This window comes from Chelonia mydas, chromosome 3 (assembly GCF_015237465.2).
Source record: "Chelonia mydas isolate rCheMyd1 chromosome 3, rCheMyd1.pri.v2, whole genome shotgun sequence".
Lineage (NCBI taxonomy): Eukaryota > Metazoa > Chordata > Testudines > Cheloniidae > Chelonia > Chelonia mydas.
In genome coordinates this window covers 123,335,614-123,348,330 of record NC_057851.1, presented here as the reverse complement: position 1 = coordinate 123,348,330, position 12,717 = coordinate 123,335,614, and the positions used below count along the sequence as shown (strand labels likewise).

At 38.6% G+C, this 12,717-nt stretch overlaps 1 protein-coding gene across 30 annotated transcripts in view; it reads right to left on the bottom strand.

Moving 5' to 3' along the window:
- Nucleotides 1–12,717, bottom strand: part of AFDN (afadin, adherens junction formation factor) — a 215,865-nt gene that overhangs the window by 10,762 nt on the left and 192,386 nt on the right. For 5 of the 30 annotated variants that reach the window (XM_043543212.1, XM_037895158.2, XM_043543216.1 and 2 more), the window contains 3 exons: nt 11,828–11,863; nt 6,032–6,166; nt 2,896–3,409 (listed from right to left, as the gene is read on the bottom strand). In XM_043543212.1, the coding sequence (XP_043399147.1) occupies nt 2,896–3,409; nt 6,032–6,166; nt 11,828–11,863 (685 nt within the window). Of the gene's footprint in view, nt 1–2,895; nt 3,410–5,998; nt 6,167–11,827; nt 11,864–12,717 lie in introns of those variants that run through there. The other 25 variants (XM_037895163.2, XM_037895164.2, XM_037895167.2 and 22 more) reach the window with 13 other exon arrangements.

Below are 12,717 nucleotides of genomic sequence, written 5' to 3'. Positions count from 1 at the left end.
CGAGCTGCCGTGAGGTGGATGAGTAGGCTTTGCATTTGAACAGGTCTAGCTTTTTGGTATTTTTCTCTTTGTGTGTGCCTTTCATCAATTTAGCTATTTCAGCTTACTGCAACTACCAACAATACTGGATTTGGGTGGGAGTGACAGTGGCCAAAGCTTTTTGGGGGAACCTGATAACACTTCTCCACCCTCTTAGATGTGGGCTGAATGGTAGCTGGGGTTTGTCAGAGCTCCTTAGATGGTTCTAGTATGGCCTCACTGATGAGAAGTGCAATCCTAAGTGATGCAGTCAAAATGCAGACTTTATGGGATTTATCTTGTATGACTGTTTCAGTATCTATGATCTCAGTGATAGAAAATAAGAAATCCTCCAAGGCTTTAAAATAGCCAATTGCTGGGGCAGAGGCTGGTGTACCAGTCTCACTGAGCAACAAATGATGATTCTTTCAATGGAGAATGGGAATGCTACTGTTCTTTTGCCGCTCACACCACTGGGTGCGGACACTGCTTTCTGTTGTTGGTGGCCTGGGTAGTGATGCCACTTGGCAGCTTAATCTCCTCCTCTTTCTGGACATACAGGAGGAGGATCTGCTGTAGGACACCTCAGAGGATGGTCCCTAATATGGCCCATATGGCCAGGAAAGCATGTTATATCAGTACTGACCTGGTTGTGACTGATTGGCTCAATGCCACTATCATCTCTTTTGTGGTGATGCTTTGTGAGAAAGCTCTCCAGTATAGACTTCTAGGGTTGCTCTGAAAAAGCAGGGGAGAGGCATCACTGTTCAATACCAGGAAAAAGCATAATCAGACACTAGTGAAGAAGAAGAATACTCTTCAAGTGGTGGTGCTTTGGGTGCCATTCTGTTTTACCAATGATGTCGATGGAAGGATCTTGATGCTTTGAGAGCTTCTCTCTGGCCCCTAACTGACACCAATGCTTTCACTGGTGCTAATGCCAGCTTCCTGTGCATCACTCCTGCCTTAGCAGAGGTATTACACATTCTGTCCTTGGAAGAACGGTGGTTCTCCTCCTTACACAATGGTCTCTCTCAAAGTCTGAAGTCATATATGGATTCTGCCTTTTGATCTTGTCCTCGTGCTGGGGTATCAGTCTCAATTCTGAATCTGCCGGTCCAATGATGGGTTTGTTGGAACTAGTCTTGATGTAGCAGCAAACCAAAGGCCCCAGTGCCAAAACAGTCTGTGTGATGTGGCTAGTGCTGATTTTGATGACGTCTTTTCCTGTTTTCCTTTCATGGCTGGTCACTAGGCTGTACTGTCTGCTTGAGGGAGTAGTAGTTGACAATGACCCTTTTCGTACCTTGGAAGCGGTAGTCTCCTTCAGGTGTGCCAAGACGCTCATCAACTGCTCAAGTAGGTGTAGTTTTAGCCACATGTCCCTTGACATACGGAGTCCTTGGGGGTACTTGCACACTGAATACTTATGGCTATCCTTCAGACAAACCAGACATTGACCATGCCCATGGACCAGGGGGATGAGTCTGTTGCAGGCTGGGCAGGGTTTAAACCCTGAAGATTTAGAGTCCACCATGATGGTTGATGTGAGACACATCGCTCCACCACAGAGGAGGGTATGGAGGTTTGGGGGTTTTTTTGGATCATCCAAGTCCAAGAAAATAGAGAATAAGAAGGATGAAAATAGATTTTCTTTACCAAAACTAGCTGAGAAAAAGGACAAATATAATTAGCAGTAGAGGGTCAGACACTCACTGGATTCCATCTTGCTGCCATGGGTGGTAAGAGGGAACTGAGGGAGGGTTGTGGCCACTCTTACTTCCACGCCCTCACATAGGAGAGCAAAGAGGCACAGGACACATGTGCAGCCCCAATGGACACAATTTTAAAAAATCCTGCGCATGATGCACACACACAATGAGATCCATACTGACACATACCCAAACACTCAAGTGTTATGAACTTTCTCCTACTTAGCCATGGTATCTAAAAATCTAGCACTGAACTTCAGTCTGTGATAGTGTCCAGGTTCTGGGTACAGTCAGAAGAAAAACTGTAGTGCTCTGCAGGCAATGGATGGTGCTAAAATTAATGCAACTAAATTGTTAATAAAGCTCTAATTACCAGTGTAGCTGTGTGCTTGCAGTGTAAAGGGAAAGAAAAGAAGACAACAAAGGAACATAAAAGACAGGCTGGGAAGAGGAAAGGAGCCGGAAGAAAAGCACTTTAATGATGGAAAAATAGGTTCTTGCCCCCAGGCATAAGGTAAACTACACTATAACGCAGAAATATAATGACTACTATGTGCTGCCTAGAAAATTGTTTTCATTAGGTCAATAAGCCCCAAATATCACCTTAATTTTGACTATATAAGATTTAAAACTGCACAAGGGTCCTTTTAAAGCCATTTGCACACCATATTTAAATCAGTAAGAGTCCCCCATGTGCCAAGTAGTGAAAGCAGAAAAGCCCCCCACCCCAAGTAATCAATCAGAAAACGTATTATATATTTGCATGGAAAACACATGTATAGAAGCATCAAGGGCACAGCCAACGAAATAAAATAAGAAACAATTACTGAGACGGTGCAGAATGAAAGCCAAAACCAACAGTACTTGGAACTGGTTGAGCAACAGTCAAACTGATTGTTTTTCCTTCATTGTGTGACAGATGGAATTTTGAGAGAGTTTGGAAAGGAACAAGGATATTCAAAAGATTAAAACGTTTACAAATAGGAGCATTCTCATTGATATCAGGATTAAGGTTAGATCACCACGCTGAGAACAGTGACCAAGTGGGGGGAAAAAAAAATAAAAAAAAAATCACAGAATAAGTGATTATATCTACAGCACCACAGTGGGAAATGTGCAGATAGATTTGTAGAGAAAGATTCTGATTTCATTTTTTCGTTTCTACCTTTTGAGCTGCTGGGATGGAAGAAACTTGGTTTGTTTGATGGGGAAGGGGGATGACTTGGTTTGGAAGCAGTACTGTTGGCATTGACGGAGGGTGGCTGGAATGAGGTGGAAAGAAAGATGCCATCTGAGACTGGGCGCGGCTGGCGGAAGGGCTGCTGTGGCGGAAGGGTGGCAGGAGGAAGGTCACCATAAGATTTTCTTGTGCTGGAGTACTTATCCTGACCTGCTAGAGTGGAATCCTCCTCCTCATCATCATCATTGTATGCAACAAACTTGGCAGTATAAACTGTGTCAGGGGAGAGGACCTGTGTTTTGAGGTAAGAGGTGTTTCGCTGAGGTGGGGGAGGAGGAGCATTAGATGAAGGGGGTGGGGGTGGGAGCTCATATTCCCGTGGAAGCGGAGGTCTGTACAGACCAGGCTCATCAGGTTCCAGTAATCTTCGTCCTGCCTCATCATGCTGTCTGCGCCTTTCAGCTTCCAAACGGTTGTAATACTCCTCCTCCTGTCGCCTCTGTAAGCCCGTAGGAAAGAAAAGTGCAGTGATCAGAACAAGAGAAACATTTAAATATAGGATGGATTCAAGTTTTCCTCCACAAGAGCACTGAACAGATCCCTCATCTACCTTCCCCCGCAATGAGTAAGGAAGCCACTCCAAATCATTATACGAAGAGTATGTTTACTAATGTGAAAATGAGAATTGTCCTGTAACACAATATTAATTCTGAGTTATTTCTGGAGTTGCTGCATGCTCTGTGCTGACAACGTATTTGTGTTAACAGAAATAAAGCTGTATTGACTAAAGGAATTCCCTGCACTCATCTTTTATAAAGTTAGAGTTGATAAAGTAAGGATTTAGCAAAGCTGCGAAGTATTTAAGAAAGAATGAAAACAAATATAATGGGTCATCTTAGAAATGAACTTTGGAAGAGAACAGAACTCTGCCTTATCCCTCCTGAATAGGTCATCAACAGAGCTTTAGAGCTCACTGATTCTACAAGCCTAAGTTATAGATATTACAAAAATAACTTCATGCAAGGACAAGTTGCGACTTGTGCAATTTAATTTTTTTAAAAAATGCTTTAATAAATCTCTTGAAGTGTCTTCTACAAATTCATGAAGAAAATGCTACACCCATGATGTTTCTATAGGGCCATAATAAAAATAATCTGCACTGAACTCTTGGGTGAACTTGACAAATAGATATGCATAATAAAGATACAGTACGTATTATTTGAACTCTACCATCTTAGAAGCTACCATGAGACTACCATATGTGAACAAAGTTTCCTATATTTTTCCAGTTAAAGGGGTTTTTATTGTTCTGTGAAATAAAAACACAATTTTCATCAACACCTGTCAGAACTCCATTGTGAGCTAATAGATACTGATTTATTTTGGACTTTCACTACAAACTGTGACGGTCAAATTCTATCATTTCTTGATTCACTAACTACTGAATATTTGTATTTTGCAATCACACAGGTAAAACATGATTTCTTGTTAAATTAAGAAATTTATAGTGTATAGTACAGCTTCTTGAAAAAACTTCTTGTAATTTGTGGCAGGGTGCCTAGAGTTTTGGATACGCATTTTTATAATCAAAATCAGTAAATAAATATATACCCTTCTTAAACAGCCCCAGAATCTTCTTAACTAAAGAAGTCAGAGCCGGTTACCCTTCTATTGGTTATGTATTTAATACTATTTTCCCTTTTGAAGGCTCTAGGGTATTTAGGTGGCACTAAATTTGTAACTATCTCTGTGACTTATATGTAACTGTCTCTGGGATAGATCAGATTTGCCAGTCATAAAAGCCTTTCAGCTGTAGGTGACCCAAATATCATCAGGATGTACCACATCACCAAAGTTAGAGATGGAGAATATCTATTTATTACTGATCAATCTTATCCACCCTCCACCTCTAACTTTCCTATGATATGACCTCCAGTACTTTGCTGAGTCCAGTTGTGTGTGTGTGATCCTAGTTGTGGGGTTACCACCACTTCCCCGCAAAACTATTCTGTTTTAGATTTTCTTTTGCTCATTTTCATTGGTGTAGGAATAATGGTCTGACAAACAGGTCTTAGACCTTTTACATTTTTTCCCTACTTGATCTTCCCAGCAGGAAGACCTATCACTAGAACATCCTTCTCCATTCTGAAGTCACAGTTTCACTAAAATCCAAGTTTTCATTCTGAAGAAATCAGATCGTCACTGCTCAAGTGAAATCTTACAGTGGGTGGGATGGTTCTACATTTACCACACAGAGTCAAATAAAAAGATTGAGATCTTAAGAAATTTATCATAAAAATTTTAGAACATCATGTATGAGTTTTTAAGGGACCTAAAAGTCTGGAATTTTGGAGTGTACCTAACTGTATAGTGATCCAATTTCCTGCTAGATCATATTCAGGTCTAATAGCTTCCTGCATAAAAGAACTAACTCTGAGTAATTTTTTCCCCAGATTCAAACAAATGTAACAAAAACACGGTGGAGCATTCTCTCCACTTCTCCATCTCTGAATTCCATACAATATATTTTTCTTTTTGTATAAAAAATAGGTCTTTCTAAAACCTACTACATCAATCAAACTTAGCAATTTTTTGTTTCTGCTTTTAAGAACACTGAATGTTAGTGAATTACAATAAAATACCAAAGACAATACGAAGCTCTTCTATTGAGTCACCATAGTCTCAGGTGCTAAAACCCTGCGTTAAGTTCCAGGATGATTACTGCTGGGGCAGGCTGGCAGGTCAGTCAGCTCCAACGCAGACAAAAGCAGCGTGGGAATGTCTCTTTCAGGCAGAAGAAAAGAGAAAGCCAAGGTAGAGAAGGCTCTGAAGGTAAACTCTAGCAGTGACAACTAAGCTCAGGGAGGACACTTAGCCTGAGATTTCTGTTGTGTTATTGTTTGTGAGTTACCAATAAATGCAAAAGCCATGAATGACATGAATCTGGACATTAACCTAGGGTCTGTCTCTTCTATTTTGGATGGTAGAGGGTCTGAGCCCATGAATATTACCATCATGTTAATATATTCACCTCCCCCCTACAGCAAAACCAAATTGTTAATGGTCAGGCTAAGTAGGTGAAGCCTACAAAGAATTCTTGCTGCACTCAGAGGACCATAACCTTTTCTTCAGCCTCCCTCTTGGTCCGCTCCTCCTCCTGGCGCCGGCGCTCTTCTTCTTGCCTGGCCCTATCTTCGGCTTCTCGCTTACGCATCTCTTCTAACTGTTGCTGCCGTCTACGCTCTTCATCCTGTAACTAACAAAGACTTGTCTTTAATTGTTTATGAAATCACCTCCCCCTGGATAAGTCAGAGAGCACATACCTGGAACATTCATTTTAAAAAGTGACCAGTTTAATGCAAAACACTACACTACAGCAGACCAGTAAAGTTTTCCCTGTCCAACTATAATTTATTACATTATATTTTCCCTGAAGGTCCCTAAAAACCATACAGAACTTCTAATAATTGTTGCACATAAAGGATGAGAAATGTATAGGAGGAAATGTACAGCTTTCTTTTCACTGCTGAATTTTACAACAGCTGTACACAACCAGAGAGACTTTTGGGGACACAGACTGTTCAGTTCCACCTACATTTTGCCATTATGGGAAATTCTACATATAGTTAACTAAAGTGAATCAGCAGAACTCTATTAAACTACCTCTATTAAAAAAAACTACCTTGCTAGTATGATTGTACATATGCGTACTGGACCCCTACAGAGGTACAGTTTGACTTACAGTCCAGACCACTTTAGTAACAAGAGTTTCACAGGTGAACTGAAATCAGACATTTGGAATCAACATTCCACAGCTCCAACAGCTACCAGCGTGTTTATTTTAGATTGGGATTAAAGCATTGAAAAAGCATGACGCTTTAGTCAAGGAGTCAATCCATTTAAAGTAAGAGGCTCATGTGGCAAGTCTACAAATACCCTCAAAAGATAAAAAAAGTCTCCCAGTGTTTCTACAACAGATGCGCACTAGGAAAACAGACAACGAAGCAAAGTCTTTGGCTACTTGAATCTAACATTGCTAATACATAAACCTCAGATAAATGTAGATACAATTGTCTATCAGACATTATAACAATACACTGATCAGACAAATTAGGACCACTACAAATATATTTTTGCATGGTTCACTGAAGCGGTTCAGGAACTGCTGCCTATGATGGAGAGAGTACTCATTGGAATAACAATGTATCTCTAAAGTACAGAAATTATCTGCCATCTAAGTTGAGTCATGTTTCTTATTGCTATGAGCTTATATTTTTACATTAAACTTTTCACAGTAAGATTTATTAAACTGATTTTACTTCTGTGTTTCCTAAAGTTGTCATAATATTTATATGTGGTTTTCTGCTAAATATATTCAGTCTACTCTTGTTCACAGTCAAGCAGTTCATGTACATACATGGTATGTCTACACTGCAATTAGACACCCGTGGCTGGCCTGTGCCAGCTGACTCGGGCTCATGGGCTGTTTAAGTGCAGTGTAGATGCTGGGAATCCAGCTCCAGCCCAAGCTCTAGGACTCTCCCACCTTTCAGGGTCCTAGAGCCTGCGCAGCAGCCCGAGTGTCTATATACCCCGACAGAATACAGCAACAGTGGGAAGAGACCATGATATTTCTGCAGCGAATCTTCATGTAAGGGATCTAAATTCTCTATTTCCCGTCGATTTGAGCATATAACTCCCATTAACACCAACAGAAGGGAGGATATGCATTTGAAGACAAAAGACCCTTTAAACTTTCATTTTGATATCCAGTGTGTCAAATATTGAGTGAAGGCTTCCTAATGTTGCAATGTAATTTTTTAAACTGAATCTAAATGAGTCTATTGTTCCATTAAATGATTGCCATCAGATTTATAAATACACAATTTCTTGTTAAAATATTTAACCTAAAAATTGAAATACCTAGGCAAAATTCTTTAAAAACAGACCTTTTTAAAAATATTCAGTTTCTTTTTTATCTGACTGCCAGTTAAGGAAGGATTAGTTTCTTTGCTAACGCCCTGAACACTGGATTTATTTACATGTATCTGGTGGTGTCTGATTGTAGGTTACATCCTCTATAGAGCACTCTCATCTCATATACCCTTACATGTATAACTAAGTCAGCTGATTATCAAGCATGCATTTCAAAGCTGAGAATTCCTCTGATTAGATGATCAAAGTTACAAACACCAGAGTGTGCTAATCTTTCAAGACCAGTTCATGGTCGTCGAAGTCATCGATTTATTTATTTTTTTAAATAAAAATGATTTAGTATTCATATTGGCATGTATCTGGTGAATATTTTTCAGAGGATGTTACCTTTGAACTCCAGTTACAGGAAAGTAAGTGGCTTTTATAGTTTTTGACACCACACAAAGGTAGAGGGAAGGCTCAAATACACTCAGTACAATAGGGAAAGCAACTAAACAAGTTTTACAAAATATCTGTTATACCAGAATGGATCTGTTAATAAAAAAACTTATCACAATTAAAAGCCTATTGGAATAAAGATCTCTTCCTCCCTTCCCCCTTTTACAACAATTCACCAATTTAGCATAAGAATTAATCTTATGGTACTAAATAATGATATGGAAGGGCACGAGAGAAGAAAAATTCAGAAAAAAATGTCCTCAAGAAAAATACTTTTCCACTCAAAGAAAAAATTGGCAAAAATAAGTCTTAATGAGAGAATAAAGGAGAACTTTTTGACTTTGTCCCAAACACTTAAAGAGAAATATTATTTGTATTTCTAGAGCACCAAAATAGGAAGAAAAAACCCCATGTGCCAATTTTGGAGCTGATGTCAATGTGTTGACCACAGTACTTTTGGAAGGACAGCTGTATCAGGTAGGAATGTGCTAGCCAGATCAGAGGCTATTCTAGACCTAAATCCTAGGAAACAGGCCAAGAGTGATAAATAAGGCTGAAGTGGGAGAGGATCGAGTGATCACTACAAGAGGACACCTCATTTCTGTATGACCTAGATAACTAGCTTCTATTTAGCAGTAGTCACACACCAAGAAAGGACTGTTGAGATGGCAAGGCACTCCATATTGCTTGAAGCAATTAGCTTTTGTGACTGTGTGCACTGGTATACTATACTAACCCTACAAGTGGTGAGTAAAGCACATTTAATTCCTCAATTTTCAGAACAGTGAGAGGAAAATTTACCCACAAGTCCCATTTACATTAACAGGATTCTTGCAATTAAGATTCCCATGCACTAGTTTGAATATTTAGAGTCGTCTTTTCTAATACTATTTTTTTTAATTTAAAGTTTACACATCTGTCTGGTCTGACACTCAGTTAAAGGGTCACCTGTCAGTATAACTTCTCAAGACGTGCGGTACAGCTCAAGACCCACAGTACTGCTTATGTGAAGAGAGACATGTTACATGTAATGTGAAAACAAGTTCATTTGCTCCATATTCAGTACCTTCCCTTAAGTATTTTTTGTTTAAATAGTAAAAAAGAGAAAAGAGGAGCAGTATACACAGACATCCAAGAATAACTAATAGATCACTAGGTACAGAAGCGTGAACTGTCCCTTCTCCTCTGTCCTAGGTAGGTTGGTTTACCATATAAAATGTCAAGAGTTCATCAGGTCCCATAATCCTTGGTTTCCTGTGTGGCCAACCTGGACTTCCAACACAGTCTAGCTCAGGACAACAGCCAAGCAGCTTCTTCCAAGTTGTTCCCTCTAACAGCGGACTATATCGTGACTCTGCTAATTCTTCGCACATGGTACTGCTGTGACATGCTAAGTATGTAGTAGCCCAGACTGCACAAGTACCAATTATGTTCTCCAGTTCTCTCAGGGCAGCATGATGTGCCTCTGCCCAAAACTTAATGCACAGCTTCAATAAACTAAATATCTAATCTTAATTAGATAGCCTATTTCCCTCACATGACAGCCCAAGGGGGTAAAAAGGGAAATCAGTGCTAGAGTATTAGGAGCTGTTGAGCTTAATTCGTGGGAATGGCTTGTGTGCACTGGACTTCAAACTGTACAAAATAAAGGTGGGGTTGTTAGGAACTTTTAAAAATAAAGTTATAAAATATTTTAAATTTATCTTTATATGGAGGCTTAATACAGGGGAGGGTCAGTTAGAATCAATAATGGCCCCACAGAATTTAAAAGGAAAAACATCACAAAACTGACATTTTATGCTTTGAAGATTTCATTAACCACTTTAGGGCCTTTTTGAACATAGAGGTTACACTGTTCATTCTACAGGTCTAAATATACAATGAATGTCCTTCAACTTCATTTTCCTGTAGAAAGCAGACAATCTTGGGTACATAAAATGATGTGACAGAGGTGCCACAAAAATGTAAGGAGTATTATCACTGAAGTTCAATATTGCCCTCCCCAACCATTCAAAAAAATCAGACAAGATTTAAAAAAAAAACTCATGAGATTGGCTTAGAAATGATGAAATTTTTAAAATAATACATTTGGGGCTCTTTTTATTTGTCTTCTGCTTTTTTGCCTTTAGGATTCACATTTTCAAACTTTTCTCCAGAACACTGTAAAAATGAAAGCTGAGATTCTCAACACAACGACTGCAGGAATTGGAGCTTTAAGAAAAACACCAAATATTCCAAGACCTGTGATAAAAACCTTGACAGATGGCAACACCAAAAGCTGGAATATCCATGGCTTTTCTGAATGTACTTGTCTCATTCAGAAAACAACTGAGAAAGCTCACCTGTCTTGTTGCTGCCAGAGGACTTTGAGATTGGTTATAACAACAGTAATCTGGCACAGAGGTACTACAGTAGTAAGTGTTTTAAATACATGTTATAAATTAGCTGAAGCATATATTTTATAAATTTGTCTTATAAAGCAGTATTTGCATTTCAATACCAAAACTGGGCAACATTTTGAACAGTCACTTTTTCATCTTTTGAGTGGTACAAATAATTTGTATCTGTGGGACCTGTACCAAGCATTGGTTCAGATACATGAATTGCATTCAGATTATACAGTAAATAATTTTAAAGGTGAGAGTTTCTTTTCTAGAGGGCTACAGGAAACATTTCAATTATCTGCTCATTCTCAATGCTGGCAATAGGTACCCCTTTATGTACTGGTTTAGCAATTACTGCCCTAAAACAATCACTTAAACAAGAGATTTTCCATCTCAATTTTAAATGTAAATGAATGGTATCAATCCAAATTAAATGGCAGTTTAGGAAAAGAAAGTAAGAGACAAGTTTTCTGATTATGTTTGTGACTTAGTTGGACATACTAGTTCAGGAGCTGTTGCCCTGAGTTAGTGCTTCATTCTATTACAGAAAAATATAAGAAAGTAAGAGAACATATTGTTTACTGCCAATCAATGGAGAAGCTAAACTGGTACACAAAGCCATCATGGGGGAGGATAGGGAACATGACTTTTTAAAGTAATAGGCCATGTACATTTTTGATGTCACTGGATTTAAAAATCTTGTGTATTTAAGCTGCTAAAACAAGTTCATATAAATCTCTGAAGAATGGCAGGACAAGTTTTCTTTGGCTTAGGACTTAAATGAAACAAGTGAAACTGAGAAAATCTCACCCCACAATTTGTTGCTTCCAACTGCTTCGTAAGATGTTATAAATATATAGTTACACAGAAATACCAAATACAGAGATTCATATTAGATCACAGCTGCAAACAATTTAAAGCCACGGGCAGAACACAACATTTAAAGAAGAGAAGTAGGAGGAGAGGAGGAAGAAGAAAAGATTTAGAAACATTCAAAATGCATGCTTACAGTTAACTTACTGTATCACATCTTGATTCAGAACACCCCAAAAATGGCAAAGACAACATCCATTGCATTTTGGATCATTATTTATAAAGAAAACGAAACAAAAATATCGAGACGGGGAAGAGGTATTGAAGAGAAAGAAACAAGAACATACCAAATCTAGAACAGAGATTGCTGGCACAGCAGTCTGCTGCAGATAATAAGAGAAGGGGAAAAAAAAGATGCACAGTGAAAATAAAGGTAAGTTTAGATTTGCACTATGCCAAAAGCATTTCCCTTTGATTTGATACTTTAGCTGTTTTAGAAAGGTATTTAAAAAAAAAAGGAATTGAAGAATTTTGGACACTAGATTGCTGAACGGTCTGAACAGTGAAAACCCCAGTGTCCTAATGTGATAACATTTCAGATTAGCTATTCAGACACTCAAAAAAACAAAGCTAATGATGATCCTAGAGATACTATTCTTATTTGCATCTCTGGCATTATAGATAATGACATACAACAGAAGTGCAGACATTATCTTTAAAAAAGAGCAAGCAAACAGCTAATTTTAGTCCCTGTAGGAAACTTTTTACATGTTATAATTCAGGCTAGTATTGGGTAAAGCCACTAATGTTCTAAAATGTTGGAAAACCTCACTGACAGCTAATATTTAAAATTCATCCTTTTGGAGAAGAATGATATAATGTTATGCAATACAGTTGGCTACTCAACCCATTAATGATGTGGTTTTTTAAGTCAAGCAATAATAAAAATGTTAACAAAGACTTTTTTGTGCAAATGGCAGTTTTATATGGAATTTAATGCCCATAGGTAACTGCTTATGTGTTACAATCACAAAGTTAGCAACACTGGCCAAGGATATATTTAGCCTTTCCTTTCATCAGTTTGTAAGTGTGGGGTATCTATTGCTTCAAAACAGTAATAAAGTTAGCCACAGTGTAAAAGGAAAGAAGCAGACTATGGCAAAGGCACAAAGATTAAGTTTAGGAATTAGTGCCAATGGAGCTAATACAAAGCCAAAAGCTGCCAGAAAGAATCCGG